At 46.9% G+C, this 17,317-nt stretch overlaps 1 protein-coding gene across 1 annotated transcript; it reads left to right on the top strand.

Annotated features, from left to right (window-relative positions):
- Positions 1-5,703: 5,703 nt before the first annotated feature.
- LRRN4 (leucine rich repeat neuronal 4) lies at positions 5,704-14,502 on the top strand. The gene is made up of 5 exons (XM_082303042.1): positions 5,704-5,824; positions 7,333-8,026; positions 9,201-9,405; positions 10,501-10,638; positions 11,722-14,502. Exons 2-5 carry the CDS (start codon positions 7,348-7,350, stop codon positions 13,193-13,195), a joined length of 2,496 nt encoding a protein of 831 aa, XP_082159168.1. The 5' UTR covers positions 5,704-5,824; positions 7,333-7,347; the 3' UTR covers positions 13,196-14,502.
- Positions 14,503-17,317: the final 2,815 nt, after the last annotated feature.

Genomic DNA, 17,317 nt, shown 5'->3' with positions numbered 1-17,317 from the left:
GAGGAAGTCTTCCCACTGCCTGCTGCTTCTTACAGCTAAGACTACCAGAGATTAAACAACAATATCTCTGATTGTTAATTGCTGGCTAGTAATTATTGTACGTGTCAATTAATCTTGTACTATGACTGGGACTGTTGACAATTTTTGTTAAATACTGAAGCTAAGGTCACTGGATGCAGTGTGGCAATTCCATCATCAATACTTGAGGAAAATTTAATTGTCTTTGTTTTCTTTTTGTACAGCTCAATGTTTTTAAAGAAACAGTGTCTAGCCACTGGGCATTTTTTTAATCTAGTATTTTTAATTGCAGCAATCTGTTTAAGCATCCAGGGCATGTAACTTGAGGATATGGTACAGTGAATTTTCTTCTCTGTTACAGCCAGGCAACTTCCATTGTTAAACTGGCCATTGTTAAAGAGCCCAGCATTTATGAGAACTAGAGCTGAATAAATACATATTTTAAAGCTCCATGGCTTGTCTAACACTTGCCCTGAGAACACAAAACATTCCAAATTCCTGAAGACTAAGCTATCGAAACTCCTGTAGTGATTACTCAGTTGTTCAAAAATGTAGAACCCATGTCGACCTTCACCCACTGAAGTGGTTCCTGAAAGCCAGGGAAGCTGCAGAGCATTCATCTTGGCAAACCTGGATCCAAAACATTCATCTTTTGAGGAACATTGTTACTTACCTGGTTGCAAAATGGGCTTTAGATACTATGTAAAATTATTAAAGAGGCCTCTGAGTGTGAGCATTTCTATTTACTGTCCCTGTTACTCTGTTTCACTGTGACATCTCACTGAACTATACATGTTCACGTGTGAGGATCTGAAATGCCTGTAGAAGTGATCTTATGTGTGGGCTGCGTAATGCAAAGAGTGATGCTCAGAGGGCTGGAGCCCCTCTGCTCTGGCGACAGTCTGAGAGAAATGGGGGTGTTCAGCCTGGAGCAGAGAAGGCTCTGGGGAGACCTTGGAGCCCCTGGAAGGGCTATGAGAGAGCTGGAGAGGGACTTTTGCCAAGGGCACACGGTGATAGGACAAGGAGGAATGGCTTTCCACTGACAGAGGGCAAGGCTGGATTGGATATTAGGGGGAAATCCTTCCCTGTGAGGGTGGTAAGGCCCTGGCACAGGATGTCCAGAGAAGCTGTGGATGCCTCTGAGGAACCAGCCCTGAAGCCACCAGCTCTGCCTGCTGGAAGGAGCCACACACATCCACCGAAGTGAATGAAATTTGATACTACCCTGTAAAGCAAGGACAGAGTGAAGCTGGGAGAATTAATCAAACTACTGGACAAACCAAAACTGGTTTCACATATCTGAAGAAATACAATGGACTGGTGTTTTTATATCACTAAGGGATGCTGCAGAAATCACTGCATAAATTCATAAACAGCAGTGGAAATGGGGAGCCCTGATTTTCATGCCATGTTCTCTGCTTTTCCCCAGCCCCTGTCAATGGGCTTCAGAGGAATTCCTCCCAGTCTGTGCAGTTTAAACCACAGCTTTACATTTTGCAAAAAAAAAAAAAAAAAAAAAAAAAAAAAAAAAAAAAAGAATACAGCCAGCTTCCCAGGCCTCTGTTCTTCCCTCTCCTCAGCACTTTTTACAGGGGCTGAGGGACCTCAGTTTTCCTTCAGAAGAGGACTTACTCGCCTGTCACCTGCTTGACACAAGCTAAGTATTTTCCTCATGTTGTGAGATCCACCCAAGTCCAAACACTGGCCATATTTAAAGCCTGCCTAAGAGCACCATGGGAGAGCTAAATGTCCATTTTATTGCCAGGGCCTCTTCTACAGACAGCTGCCTTCCACATCAGCCTCCACATAGGCTTTGCAGTGAGGACCCTGACCATGCCTGCCTGGAAGCCCCTCATTTGGCAATGAGCAGTGACAGACTCCTGTAAATTGCTCCCTGGGAAGCACAGCCCATGCTTGCCACTCTTGGAGCGGAGCTTGTCCCAGAGTGCTGCATGGACGCCCTGTAGCTGCCACTTGCCTACGTGACCTGAGCACAGGAATGCAGAGACAGGGGAAATCTGAGCATGAGTGTGTGTGGCTCATTTCATTGCTAAACAGGCACATTCACTTGCAGTTCAAGCTGTCTGCACTCGGATTTCAGAGAAACTAGCAAATATTTCCATTTTCTTTCCTGCCCCTCCTTCAGTCTTACTCCATGTGTCACTGCCTTTCAAGTAAATCCTTCGCTGCTGCTTTGCTCATCCTGGCTGGCTGTAAGCCCTATCCTTTGCCATTTTGGGTTTAAGAGAGTGATCCCCTGCTGATGCCCTCTGTCCATATTTCTTTAGGTCATTCAGCTGTCTCTCCTTGCCCCACTCACCTTGCAAGGCTTTTTCACAATAGGTAAGGAACACTTAGGAAAGGAAGCTTTTTATCCAGCTGGTTTCAGTGCTGCATGTGACTGTGGCTCCTCTTTCTACAAGCAGACCCTGGAGAGGCTGGAGTGGGAAGGCATGACCCGGGGCATTCCTGCACTTCGGTAATTCCAGGCTGGATATGGTGGGCAGCACCTGAGAGGAGGCCTACCCCAGCCTGCTCTGCCTGACACCTGCACCAGCCACAGCTTCGAGTAACCTTTCATCCCACCCCATGTCACCGAGCACGTCCCAGCCAGGCTCCTGATGTTCCCTTAATGCACGTGCGGTACCACACCCTCCCTTATTTGTGCAATAACCGGATCACGCTTGGCACGTCACACCTATTTCTACACAGAGTTAAAGACCACGGGCTCAGTGGGCTGTAGAAACCACATCATTAATTGCACAGTGCCAGATGTGGGAGAGGTTTCCCAGAGTGAGCGAAAGCAGGACAAGGGCGTCTGCCCTGAAGTTTTGCAATACAGAGATGAAATCCTGGACAGGAATGTTACTTAGATGAAAACAAGCCTTCAGGAAACCTCAGCTCAGCTGCAACCCTATTCTGTACATGGTGCTTAATTAAACCCAAGCTAGGTCAGGGTAAAGCACTACCAAAGATGGCTCCTGCTGCTCTTACATCAAATTCTGGAGGGGATTTCACCACTGCCTTCAGCCTGCAGTAGGAGACACACACCCCGTAGTTTTCTAAAACCGCCGGCTAAAAAATCCTGTTCTTCCATTCTCCCCCTTTTCTCTATAGGAAAATGTCTTGCTTGTGCTTGCTCTGTGGACAGACCTGCAAAATAGTTCTTTTGTTGGCTTTAAAAGCCATTCTCCAGATTTTTTTTTCCAGGATATTTTCATTTTTAACCATCACTTGGATCACAGCCAGTAAGAAACATTCACCTCTTAAACTTTACAGCCTGGTACCATCCTCACCTTCTCCTGTTCGCCCCAGCTCTGCTTATCTTGGTGTCACTAAGGAATGCAGGGCTCAGCCCGAGCATTCCTGCGGGCAGAGGGGCTTTGTGCAGCCCTGAATCACCCCCGGGGAGGGGGCGTCTGGTTCAGCTCTCTTTGCATCACCCGTGTGAAAAAAGGCTGACAGGAACGCCTGCCTTTGCTAACCGCTCCCTCAGGTTGTCACTGAAACTCTCAGAAAAGCGGAAAAAAGAATAAAAGGCGACATGAGAACAAACCAAAGTGGCTCACAAAAGGGAAATCTCTGCCTGCTGTTAGCAGGTATTTCAAAGAAACTTGTGAACGAGGGCTTCTGCCTGCCCTGGGAAACCTTCACGAGTACCTGGACAGCTGCCTGAGATGTAGCTCCACAGCAGAAATCTTTCAGGTGATGAGAGTTTGCAGCTAAGCAAAGAGCTGGGAAGATATAATACCTGCCACAAAAACTGGGCATCCAAAAAAGCAGAAACAAAGATGGAAAATAAAAATAACAAAAGCTCATTTTCCAACGGTGCTCTGCCTCTTGCAACAGGTTCTCTGTATCACTCAGAAATCAAGCGCCTCTGGGCAAATAAAACCTCCATCTCCCTTCCACCTTCACAAAAAGAGCAGCCGCTTTCCCAGTCTGACAGTCTGCTTGTCTCAGTCTCCAAAATGAAGTCAGTAAGGTTGAACTCATTAACATTAAGGCAGCTTTTGGCTCACCGGTTTTCCTGGAGTATTTTTGTAAAATATTAAAATCAGTAAGATACCAATAACCCTAAAATAAGCAGTGAAAATTCACTGTCTGTAAATACTGAGCTAAGGGCAGCAAACACAGCACAAACAGTGCATAGCCCAGGGCAAAGCCAGGCCGCCTCCCTGCTCCTCGGCTTCCCAAAGAGGAGGTCTGCAGCCAGCAGCTCTGCGAAGCCAGAGGGAAGGCAGGGTTTCGGACTTTCCACCTCTTACACCAAATTCCTCAGATTTTTGTAACCTGCTCCACTTTGCCCTTTGAACCGCAGCGAGTGCAGAGCTCTGAAGGTACCTGCGGGCGCGCACGTGCCGGGCCCGGCTGCCCCGCTCTGCCCGCCCCACCAGGGTTAATGGTGGGATTAGCCCCTCATTTAGGAAACCATTTGTCTTGCCCTAGAGCCATTCCACAAGGGAACAACATGTGCACCTCGCCCAGCCTCCAAGGGAACCGCAATGGCTACAGCGAGTCCTACTGGAAGCCCCTATCTCTGTTCTGGCCAACATTCATCTCTGTGGATGTTCTGGTGTTTTTCAAGGCTCTCTCCCCACGCACATAATGAACCACACGGTCAAAAGATAAAGTCTGCGTGATGTGTACTTGCAGACTCAAGGTTTTTGGGCAAGCAAGACCTTTATCTGCACTTTAGCACCGAAGTTTACAGGTCGGTGCTGCCTTCATGTCAGTGGTCTGTTTTGTTGTCCCGATAAAGGAAAAGCACTGACTACCGTTCTCCTTGGAAATTTTAATAATTAGTTGTCTTACAGTAGCAACAGAACAACCACCCTTTCGCTTTTACTTTGGAACAATCTCCATCAACTCACCCCTTTCTGGGATCGTTTCCCTGACTTTATTCTCTGCTCTCAACCTAATTATTATTTGAATTGTGGGAATGCTGAAAAACCCAGCTCAGGGCAGATCCCTCAGTGGGAGATGGTTTATGTTGTCAGTTTTACTTATCCAGCAAAGGATGAGAGACGTAGCAGAACGGGAATTCTCCCAAGCCATGTGGTACACAGATGCAGAACAGAGGACACGACCCACGCACAGCAGGACCGGGAGAGACCTCCCAAGGCTGTCACACGGGGACTGAGATGCTCCACGCCCTCTCCATCGGCAGAGAGAATTCCTCTCTGCGGGAGGAGCAGGTGAGGGTTTCATTTTTGACATATCCTAAGGGCCTCCTTAGGAAAGTAATTTGTCCTGCCTGAACTTTTCCAGGATTTACTCCTAAGAGCAAGACTCTTAGAAATTTAAACACTTGAAGCCCCTCACTGGCGCCTAAAGAGAGACCAAAGCTCATGTCAGCCGGCACAGCCTCAGCTTTACATCGTCCTGACCTGCCAACAAAGGAACACAACAATTCCTTTCCCTCCCGCCGTCAGTGGAAGACGTGAGAGTTGGGACTATTGACACTGATCTTTTCCCTCTGCCCCCCTCTGCTTGGACAAAGACAGACAGGAACAGCCCTGCCTGAGTGTTGGGAAATAAGAGCCCTCCCACCCATCTCCTGCTAGGGCCAAGGGAGCAGGGAAAGCTGCCTGGAGCCGCCCCCTCTCAAAGCTGGATGCGGGGGAGCGAGCCTGGAACAAACGTCGCCTGAGCCTGTGGGCAGAGCCGGGAGCAGGGAAAGCTGGGAACAGAGAAGAGGCATTTCACGCTGTCGGCTGAGTCACCCCAAGTGTATAAAATCAAGGCCAGGCAGTCGGAGCCACTCCGAGCGGAGGCACGAGGCACCGGGACTTTTGGACAGGTACGTGCACGCGGATGCGGTTTAGAGGCAAGGATTAAGATTAAATCTGACACTGGAATACAACAGTCCAATTCCTCCCATCTTCTCCCTGCCAGTGTGCAGCAGAGCAGGGGATCCAGCGGCTCCGGTGACCAGGAAGCCCTGAGGCCACTTGCCTCTTGCACAGTTCCATCTGACAAAAAAGGGCACAGACAACCAAAATACATTATTTTGGTGGTCCGGTATATACTGTTTTCCTGGTCCCTACTTCAAACCTGGGATGGCAGCGAAGGATAACAGTCTGGGCGAGACCTGGCATCATTCAGGGAACAGCAAGTAGAAATTACACTTTGGAATAAGTCTGAGATATTTCATAATACGTGGGGCTTTGGCCACCACCCTACACTGTAACATATTTTTGGACGAGGAATGATCATTTTGACGCCGAGAAGCACAAAAAGACACCTCAATAAGAAAAGCACTAGTTTGAGGCTGAGGTTAATTCCTTCCTCTGACACAGATTACCTGTGGAAACCTCGTGCAAGTTATTTAGGACTTTTTTTATGACAAAGACCAGAGCAGGGGTGGGAGGAGGAGGGAGCACAGAGGGAGCTGTAACACTAAATAACATGTTTCTTGGCACTCAGACCTCTGGGGCCCTGATGCAGGAGCATACTCAGTTTTCTGACCACTTTCACTGCAATGTGGTTTGGGAGCTGCATTTTCAGTGGATCCTTTCCCAGCAGCTGGGCCGTGCAGCCTGTCTGTGGCTCTCGTCTACAGCAGGGCCCAGCCCTGCCACTGCCTGCCAGACAGGCTGTGGGGCACTGCCAGCTGCTCAGGAGCCCCAAAGCGCCTCTGGGGTCCCCACTGTGACTGTCCTCAGAATGGGGCAGAACTGCCCTAGCAGAGCCCACACAAGTCCGGGAGTTTTGCTGTTCCAACTTCTGTCTTCTAAGGGAAGGAAAATCCTCCCAACACAGGAAAGGCACTTTTACCTGCCCACTTCATCACAACTCAGCCCAGTTTGGGCTTCTGTGCTTTAAAGTTTGGCAGCTCTCCTCTGTCCTTGGACCTATTCATTTGCTTTGCACAGACAACCTCACAGAAAACAATCCCTTTCCACAGGCGCACTTGACCCTGTTGTTTGGGCATCACCCCACTGGAAAACTCTTCTCACTGGGCTGGCCAAACTGGACACTAATGCAGCATGACAACCTGCTGGCACTGAGAGTCCTGGTGTGGGATACAACTTGGTTCATGCTTCCTGCATGAAAAACTGTAGGCACACTTAGACTAAGACTGCATGATACTTCTGTCCCCAAGGATTAATATTTACTTAGGCTTAATTACAGAAGAGCTATTAATTATCCCTTATCGCTGTCTGGATATAATAGGAAAGGGCTTATAAAATGTTTTACTTTTAAATAGTTTGTAGATGGCTGGAGGGATTTTAATTTAGCTTGAAATGTTGATGTTTTGTTTTCCCCTCCCTGAAACAAAAATGAAACAGATCTTGCAAATTGCAGGCACCTCGGAGAAGGATGTTGTCACCCTTGCTCATCCTCCCTCTGCTGGTGGGGACCACGGCGTATAGCCCAGTGAGCAGAGCAGCATCCAGGGATGTCACCACCTTTTTCCAGCTGGCTCAGGAAGACCCTTGGGAGAATGTTAATCTCACCAGCATGACCTGTGAGCATCGGAAGAACAGGACCTGGATCACCCTGCAGCTGACCAACAGCAGCCTGACAGCTTTCCCCATCTGCCTTCCGGAGGCCCTGGAGACCTTGGATCTCAGCAACAACCTCTTGGAAGAGGTGAATGGCACAGAGATAGCAAACCTCCCACAGCTGCGTGTCCTCTCACTGAGGCACAACCACCTCTGGTCAGTGAGGTGGGGATCTGAAGTCCTCAGCAGTCTCCTCATGCTGGACTTGAGCTTTAATAAACTCTCATCTGTGCCACCCTGCCACGGCTCTGCCCTGCCGAACCTGAAGTGGTTGTCCTTGGCTGGAAATCCACTGATTGAAATCCAGCCACTGGCTTTTTCCTGCTACCCTCAGCTGCAGGTCTTGAACCTCTCTGCAACGCTGCTTGGGCAGGATAACAGCAGAGGAATTAAAGAGTCTGCTTTTGCCATCAGCACAGATCCCAACGAGGCCATGAACAGGCCTGGAAACTCCATCAATGTGCTTGATCTGAGCGGGACCTTTCTTGAGAAAAGTGAGTTTCTGGGTCTCCCAGTGTAAACACGGGGCTTGGTCAGGCCAGGGGAGCAGAAGCCTTGCTGGGACGATGGCTCCCATCCTGGCTGAGCCTGGAGTGCAGGGGGAACACCTCACACTGAAAGCTGCAAACAGCTGGTCCAAGCATGCAAGGCACTCCACGCAAACCAGCCTCCCAAAGGAAGGGCAGAGACCAAACACCATGAGACAGGACGATTTGTCCCAGTGTAGTCACCCACCTCAATCCTAATCCCACTGTCTACTACTGACAGTCATCCCCCTGTCAGCCCTGGGATTAGTTTTGGAACATACAGGAGGAAATTAGTTTCTCTTTCCAGACAGGCTGTTGAAACCTTTCTTTGTCCCCACAGCTACACTCAGCTTTTAGTGCAGCACTGAGTAGCACAGAGAGAGGCTTTTTGTGCCATCCACAGCCAGCCAAATACTTCCGCAGAGGGGGGAGACAATCCCTGCCCTGAGCAATCCACAGGATGTTTCTTTCCTTTTGCCTGCCTCAGTTTATAGCTGAGGTGCTGAGGCACACAGATGTGAGATGCCTTGCCCAGCTGCTCTCAGCCTGGGGCAGAGCCAGGGCCTTCGGGGCTCCTCAAGCTAGAGGCTTCACTCCAACTCACATTTAATAGATGCACCACCAAATTTCCTCTGTGAATTTGCCTAATCCTCTTGTGATAGTGAGTTACCCTAATGAGTCATGGGATGGAAAGGCCCTTTTGTACAAGACCTATTCTTTCAATTTCATGCCTCTTGGCTATTTTTCCTGTGCTAGGAGAAATAAGTGATTTGCCTTTCTTGCAACAGTCGGGACCATGTAGACCACTTTTCTGAGCAGAGAAATCCTTGTTCATTTAATCTCACCCAACAAGAAAGCTATTCCATATCTCTTATCAGCTTTATTGTCCTTTTTCCCCAACTTTTCCTCTGCCCTATGACAGCCTGACCTGCAGGGAATGTTACAAAAATGCAGCTGCATTTTTCTAGTACATGAGTGTTTATACACTGGTGTATTCATTTTTGTTCTATTCTTTTCCCAAAGACAGTAGCTGCAGAAGGTGACAGATACTTTATGTCTATGAATTCAAATCCTTTTTCTAGGCAGAAATCCACAGGAATCCTCTGTTTAGGCAATAAGTGTAAATACTTTTCTCTTTCAGTTCAACCAGAGTGGGCCAGAGACTTGCCCAACCTCAGATCACTTCACTTGACAAAGATGCCACGTTTAAGAAGCCTCAATAGCAACTTCTTCAAGTCTCTGCCTGGTCTCCGAGAGCTGCACTGTCAGGACTCCCATTCCCTGGGTTTCGTACAGACGGAGATGTTTGACAGTGCTCCTCATCTGAGCCATCTCTCACTTGAGAAGTGAGTTGTTTTCTTTTTTGTCCTTCTTTACATAATGCTGTCTTTGCCTCACAGTGCTGTGGTGCCTGTGAGCTGACTTGAACAGTTTGTTATCAGATTTGGCAAGGAGGTGTGGACTTGCTGTCTCTGCCATGTAAAACCTGTGATCTGGCCTGATAGAGCTGATACAGCCCAAAGAGGCAGCATGGGACTCATAGCACAATTAATTGTTTGCTTGAGGTTGTATCCATTGTGCTCCCACTCCTCTGCCTTATCTCCCTGTCCAATGGATGAATTCATCCAGCGCTGTTCAGATCAGCACAGACCCACTGAATCCCACTTGTGATATAGAACAGGCTTCCAACACCTACAATGGCAAAATCCCATCAGAGGAGAAGCAGGTCACTGAGGATTCCCTGCTCTGCAAAGCATGAATGCTGACAATTTCCTAAAATCTGTATCTGGGAAGGAGACTAAAATCCTGTCCCTCCCACTTTTACTTTGAGAGTTTAATACAGTTCCTTGTTCAGCATTAGTAAAAGCAATGGTTTACTCCTCCTTCTAGGGGTAGCACCTCTTGGTATGAAATACTGAGAGGGGCAAAAGTCTGAAAGTGATTTATCCAAATAAGAGCAGGTGAAGTGCACACAGAGCAGTCAGTATAAAGGAAAAGATCTGGAGAGCACTTTAAAACATTTTTATAATACCAACCCAGATTATAAGCATATCAGAAAACAAACACTAGAGCACTGGCTGTGCCTAGAAACCAGTTTCAGGAAAAGAAACCCACTTAAAGAAAAACCCTATGGATTCCATCCCCATTTGATTGCCCTACTGAATTTACACAGCACTTTCCAATGTGTGCAGGAATACCAGTTCAAAGTGCTAAAAATCATGCCCAAAGTTAAAGGAGTAGCAGTAAAGGTCCTAGACAAAAGAGAGCATCTTCTGAGCACGCAAAGCGCAGGACGGTGGGTTTCATAACTGGCTACTGCCAAGGGAACTGGGAATAGTGCTTTGTGCCTTACACACACTAAAGATAAGAGGTACTAAGCACATTCCAGTTGTTGGAGGGTAGCTCAGTGTTTTCTAATTACTGCATTTGTCATCCTGTAGCTGTAACCTGAGTTCCTTTAATCCTTGGAACATCAATTCATCGGATGGCATCACCATCAGCTTGTACGGGAATCCTCTGCTGTGCAACTGCCAGCTCTCCTGGCTGCTGTCCAAGCCCGAGAAAGTTGTTCTGCAAAAGTAAGTGAGCTCAAGGAGATAAAGTAATGCTCTTCAGACACAGCTTCAATGTGTAAATTGTTTGGGGATCAGACATTCACCGCCGTCTAAGTTATTCAAATTTCTCGTGTGTTCTTTCCTTCCACAAGAGGTAGAAATGCAAAATAATGTCCCTTTCAGGGACAAAGAATAAAGTGTTATTAGCTGCGGATTTAAGGTGAGAATATTTTCCTTCTGGTTTGGACCATATTTCACTATTAGCTGAAGATAGAAAATGAGCTGTCTTGATGTGCCAGCTCTGGGGGCAGAAACTGAAAAACTTTGGAAGACCTTTAACAAATCATTTCCTCGAAACCCTGCTATTCCCAAACCTTACATCACCACCAGCAGCCAACAAAACCCCTTGCAAATAGCACCATTTCTCACCTATTGTTTTCATGCTCTCCCACAGTTTTACAGACTAATTACAGTAAGCTGTAGCTAAAAGAAATATTTGCATATAAATGGTCTCTCCTCCTTTTGAAAGGCCACCAAAAAAGATTTGTCATCAAATCTCTCAGAGAGCAGGGAAGTAGATTGTTGAAATTAGATAGTTTGTCATCGGGATGGGTTTAGCAATTGCATTCTTTACCTACCAAAACTTCAGTGTCTGCGTAAGTAAAGAATTCGATTTTAGTCATTTGAAAGTCCCGACTCAGCCCACCTCCAGCTGCCTAAACCAGCTGGATTAAGAATCCTGGGAATCCTGTTACGTGTCTCTGCCTGTGTTCCCATTACTGTGGCATTAAAGTCTGACTCTTTAAAACAAGTTGCCTTGAATCCCGATGCCCTTTGCTAAGGTTCACAGCCATTGTACCAAAGGGTGCTTCCCCTCGGGCAAAAGATATTCCTGCACCTTTTAAAACCAAAACCAGCTAAATTCCACAGTCAGTGCTGTGGAAAGCTGCCTGGACTATTGCTAAAACAACCTAGCTTTGGTCTAGGTTTCACATCCTAACCAATATAAAGACGGTTTTGACAGCAGGTTGCCAGTTCCAATCCAAGCAGTCTACAGAAACTTGTAATGTTCTTGTGAATCTTGACTATTCTGGTTTCCCTCTGCAGGGCTTGGGAGACTTTTTGCACATCCCAGGAAGATTCGGGCAGACCTTCAACATCTTTTTCACTGCTGGAGCTCTATGATAGATGCCAGTCTGAGAGCAATGTTACACTGCCTGATTCAAACACGGCCTCTCCTGATCACGATGCTTTCAACTTCACCAGTGGTGATGCCACTGCTGTAGTAACAACAGATTCAGCTCTGCTGACCAAAGATTTGACTCACACCAGCTCCATAATCCAGGGGGATGTATTGAGCACAGCAGCATCCAACCCAACGCTAACCAAAGACACTTACACCAGCTCTCTAACTAAGAGGGATGTATGGAGCACGGCAGCATCCAACCCAACGCTAACCAAAGACACTTACACCAGCTCCCTAATCCACAGAAATGTAATGAGCACGGCAGCATCCAACCCAGCGGAGCCAATGCTAACAAAGGCCAACAGTTCCTCCCATGAGGAGGAGGCAGTTTCTGAATCCACAAGCAATCCCCCCTCCTTGGCATCCGTAACCTCCTTCCCAGTTTTTCTCAAAGAGCTCTTTGCTCAGTCCTCAGATCACAGCTCCACAAGTCAAACTGGAACAGAACAGCTACAGAGAGGGCTCAGAACAACCGACGCCACCTTTCCCCAGGAAGGGCCATTCAACCAGACCACCAGTGATTATTCCGCTGGAGCAACAGCAGTCTCCCGCACCACCAACCATCACATTCACTCCTTTGCCACCCATGCCATGGAAGGTGCCCCCCGAACGAGTCCCCCACAGCTGAACTCCACAAGGAGCAGCGCCTGGTCAGAGCCCGCAGCCACCACACCATCACCACATTATGTTGATGACTACGATTACGAAGAACAACCAAAGGAAACCCCAGTGCAGCTGGCACACATTGCCTGTGACTACAATCCTTGCAGGCACCTGCAGAAGCCGTGCAGTGAACTCCAGAGCGTATCCCAGTGCTCATGTCCTGGCACCTCGAGTGAAGATGAGGTTCCAGACCCACCCAGGCTCAGAGAGGTGATTGAAATCACAGACAGCTCTGCACAGATACGCTGGTGTGCCCCGTATTCAGTTGTGCACACCTATGAGCTGATACTTCATGCCCAAGACAACGAGGACAGGCAGTTTGTCATGGACAACATTTACCCCACGGCCAGGCAGTACACTCTGTATAACCTGCTGCCATTCACCACTTACCACATCTGCGTGACTGCTTCCAACAAAGCAGGGTCGAGCCAGACAACAGGCCATGAAATTCCAGGTAATTCGTGCACCCGATTTAAAACAAAACCCAGCTACAAGTATGTTTTTGCTGCTCTGTCTGCAGCAAGTGGACTCTTTCTCATTACCACAATTATTTTGTCTGTATGTCTGTGTAAGGCATGTAAAAAACCTCAGAGTGAGCAGTATGGTACACACTTAGTCTCCTACAAGAACCCAGCATTTGATCATCCCTTAAAACTACAAGCCACTAATTAGCTCTGGGTTATTGCTCTACACATTCAAAGCTCACTGTCTCCATCACCTTGGTGTGTTTTTGTGAGACTCTGAAAATATCCTTCAGCAAAACTACGAACCATCAGATTTCATAACCCTGATGTTTCTAAGGGAGAGAAAACAACCAAAAAAAAAAAAAAGATAAAAACTCATAATGAAGGTAGTCAACAAGAAAAAAAGTCTTTGGACTCCTGTTCCTGTGCTAAGCAGCAGCAAACCTGGACACTAACCTTGAAAAGTTGTTTTTATAATCACCTACAAATAGAGTAGCATAAATTTCACACAGTGAGAGGCTGCCTGGCCAGCTGTCTGCCTCCATTATCTCTCATGAACAGTCAGATGAGAGCTGTAATCCAAGGTGCATTAAGCTGAGCAAGACACACTCTGTTTTATTCACAGAGCAAAGCTGGGGGTTCAAGTTTTTTAAAGGTATTATCCATAAAGAGAGTACAGCTGAAAGGAGTGAGTGGGCTCAGTGCACAAGGTGCTGTGTAGCTCCAGCTCCTTTAAGTAACTGCAGTGGATGCAGATGATCAACCTAGCTTCAGTTCAGGAAAAAACCATGAAATTTAATAGTAGTCACAGATTGTGCAGGATCTGTAGGGCAGGGGTAATTGTTTTGTTCTGAATTTTTATGATGTTGTTCACAACTGAGCCTCCCAGGTGCTTCCCCAACACCAGCTCACAGGCAGTTGGGAGTGTGCAGTACAGCAGCGACCCACAGAAGTGGGGAGGGGAGCATATTAACATTTGCTTCCCAATGGATTTTAAGCAGAGAGGATGTTCCATCCCAATCATCCGTCCCATCTACAGATTTAGCAGCTGATGATTTACCTCATACAGCAGCAGAAAGCCAAGTAGTGAAACAGTTTAATGCATGTGCTGCTGAGACTTGAAAAACCCAAATCCCCTGCACTAGCAGCAGGCAGTTCTGCAGACATCTTTCAAATGAACTCTTGGGTGCCAACTTCTGCACAATAGTAGCAAGAGGTGCTGACAATCCCAGCTTTGAGCTTGCCATTAGAATTTGAAGAGATGTTTGTGTAAGGGCAGGCGGTTGTCCCGATCTGGTATTTCCCCATAGGTTTTAGTTCCAGGAGCTGCCTGTTCCTGCTGCTGTACTGACACAGTGCATAAAGCCCCCTGAACTCTGAGCGGAAGGTGCTGTACTGTGTAAAAGACTCTCTGTTCCATTCTTTTGGGGTTTTTAATGCTTTCAGTATTAACAAAAATAAAAGCTACACAGCTATGTTCTGGTTTTTTGTCGAAGACATGGCTCTTGATGTTGTCTTTACCATCTACAATGTTTAGCCTGAGAAATGAATTCCTTTTCTTGTTTTGGAATGAACTTTCAACGTGTAGTAAAGAAATGTTTTTATCATGGTAAATTTGTGTTCTCTGATGTCCCAAGAGCTTTCATTTTGTACGTGGCAGAAGGAGGCAGATACAGATTCCTGCCATGTCTGTCCTGAGCTCCATGACTCAAACTCACAGTAGAAGTGAAATGCAAATGGAGAAGATAGGATGGTGTCACCTTTCACTTTGAAAATCTCTTTTATTTTTTATTTTCATATTCTGGTAGTTCAGACTTTTCTTCATTTGGACCTAGGTTTTTATACTTATTTCTGGCCTGGTTTTTCCTGCATTTTCTGGAGGGTTTAGTGAACGGGTACAGATGGTCGTCATTTGAAGCAAGCAAATGAGCCAAAGACTCGTTATCCCAAATTGGGGCAGAGATCATATATCTCCTTGTGTTTGTACAACATAGCTCTAGGAGACCTTGACTGGGGTGTTTGGTTTTAACAGAAACAAAGCAAAATAAGAGATTGTGAATAGCAATTTATATTGTCTTATATGTTATATTGAAGATTAGCTCTAGAGAAGGACAAAAAAAAGATACTGCAACTGAAAATAAAGATTGTTCCAACTTAACTATTAGTCCAAAGCAAGAGGACATCATTTAAAATGAGATATTGAGAGGACACATCTCGCTACCCTTTACCACACTGCAGCTCATAATCACTGAACTAGAAGGTTCATCACAACTGGTTTCTCCAACCAGTTCTCACTCCAGCCTCTCCTGAATTTCACAGCCTCCAATTCTTAAAAGTGCCCTTTCTGGGAGCCACACAAATATACAAGTCCCACAGCCCCCACTTGTTCCAGCTTGACTTAACCCTCAACAGCCCATTTCGATCTGAGCTGATGAACCATGCTGAAGCACAGATGCCCCCGCCAGGGACAGTGCCTCTCTCTTGCCTGGTAACACTCAGTCCTTCCACAAGTGGAATGCAAGAGATTGAGCAGCAGGATTAAAAACATGGGATTTGTATTTATCAACACCTATGAGAAGTATCAGTGCTTCAAATGCAGATTTTTTTTTTTTCCTACTACAACTTTATATTTTCACTGGAATTCATTTTAGTAATGACCAACTAAACTCTGTTTGCACTGGAGGGAGCTCTCAGAGCACTGCTCAGGACTGGGGCAGTGAGGGGAGCAAAGCAACCCAGGGACTGCACAGAAACCTTCCCAAGAAAGCCATTTTAGGAAGCTGCCCAGCTTTGCTCCACCTGCTCGTTCCTTCCCCTCTTCCTGCTTGCACCCAACAGCAAATCCTGTTAGTACCTCCAAAGACATCAACCTTTGGCAGCGTGACTGGAATACCCAAACATCTCTGAAACAATTTTTAAGAGCTATTAAAAGCCAACATATAGAAAATATATAACTAATACTCCACTTACTGTTTCACAGTTCCACTCGTCCTGTTTCTCTGAGAGGAAGGTCACTTGGGGGAGGTGCAGAAAGCATTGAAATACAGTTTTTGAACAGCTTGTGTCTCTGGCTTTTCTTTCTCAGAAGATCCTTCTCCCCCAGATCCTTCTCCATTCACTTGTCAGTGTTTTTCCTCTTTCCAAAGAACCAAGTCCAAGCAAAGAGAGTCCACAGTAGGCAATGGTGCCTGTGGGTGCATCCCCTGGTTGTCATAGCAATGCTCCATCTCTAACAGCACTTGAAAATCAGTCACTGAGTCTCAGCAGAAACACTCTGGGAAATGGAGCTGATCCCCTCCATACAGGGGAAAAAAAAGGCTCTTTAAGGGCCAGAATTCTTGCTGGCTGTGAGGAAACAGAGAGGGGCACCTTGCTTTTGGTGCAACAAATGCCATTTAGAGGAACAGTCCCTGAGAGCCTTGTAAGCAGGTGGGTGGGAAAGCCGAGAGCAGCAGGACAGGGTGCTTCAGCCTGATCCCTCTCAGTGCCAGAAGGGATCCCACTTTTCAGAGCTGTCCCAGGCTAGAGGTGTGACGGGCATTAAATGAGCCATCTGGGAGATGGTACAGCCCAAGGCAGGGAGCTCACACCACATCCCAGGCTCCATCAACCTCTTCATGTTAGGAAGCACAAGTTCAACCCTGAAGCTCCCTCAGCAAGCCCTGCCCTGGAACAGCCGTTCTCCTTCACAGGGATCTGTGGAACAACACGTTTATGTGGAGTTAGAAATGAGGATGCCTCTGAGGGCTCAGGATATTGCTTGCCAAGAAGCCTCTGATTTGCTCTTTACCTGTGAAACACAGAGAGATATTATCACAGGTGAGAACATGTTCCATGTTTGCAGAAACAGGTATTCATAAAAGAACTTGTTTAAACTCCGGGTGCCTTTTATTTTTATCAGCTCTCCAAAGGATGCAGAGTTTGTTCTGAACAGGACAATCCGTCAATCCCAACCTCTCTAAAAAGTAATCAAGCAGCAGTACAAATTAACACTATTCGGGAATACATTCAGGAAGCAAGGTTAGCGCTCTGCTGGCATCTAGAGGGAGAGGGGGGAATCATCTCCCCAGGTATTCCCACCGGGCAATACTCATTCTTTCACCAAAGAGCTTCAGCCTGCACCGTGCAGACCAAGGGTCACTGACTTACGGTACCCGTGTGCTCCTGTGTGTCCTCACCTACTCCTGTGTGAAGGGAAAGAAGGCAGAAGTGCTGAGAATTAACAGCAGCAACAGCCCCAGTCCCACAAACTGTTACTCAGCAGCTTGTCTGTCCCTGCCTCTAATTCCTTTTGTAGCCTTCTGACCAGGAATTTCTCTGCCAACTTGCC

This window comes from Coloeus monedula, assembly GCF_965178545.1.
Source record: "Coloeus monedula genome assembly, chromosome: 2".
Lineage (NCBI taxonomy): Eukaryota > Metazoa > Chordata > Aves > Passeriformes > Corvidae > Coloeus > Coloeus monedula.
The sequence above is the reverse complement of the archived record's forward strand: the minus strand, read 5'-3'. Positions and strand labels throughout refer to the sequence as shown.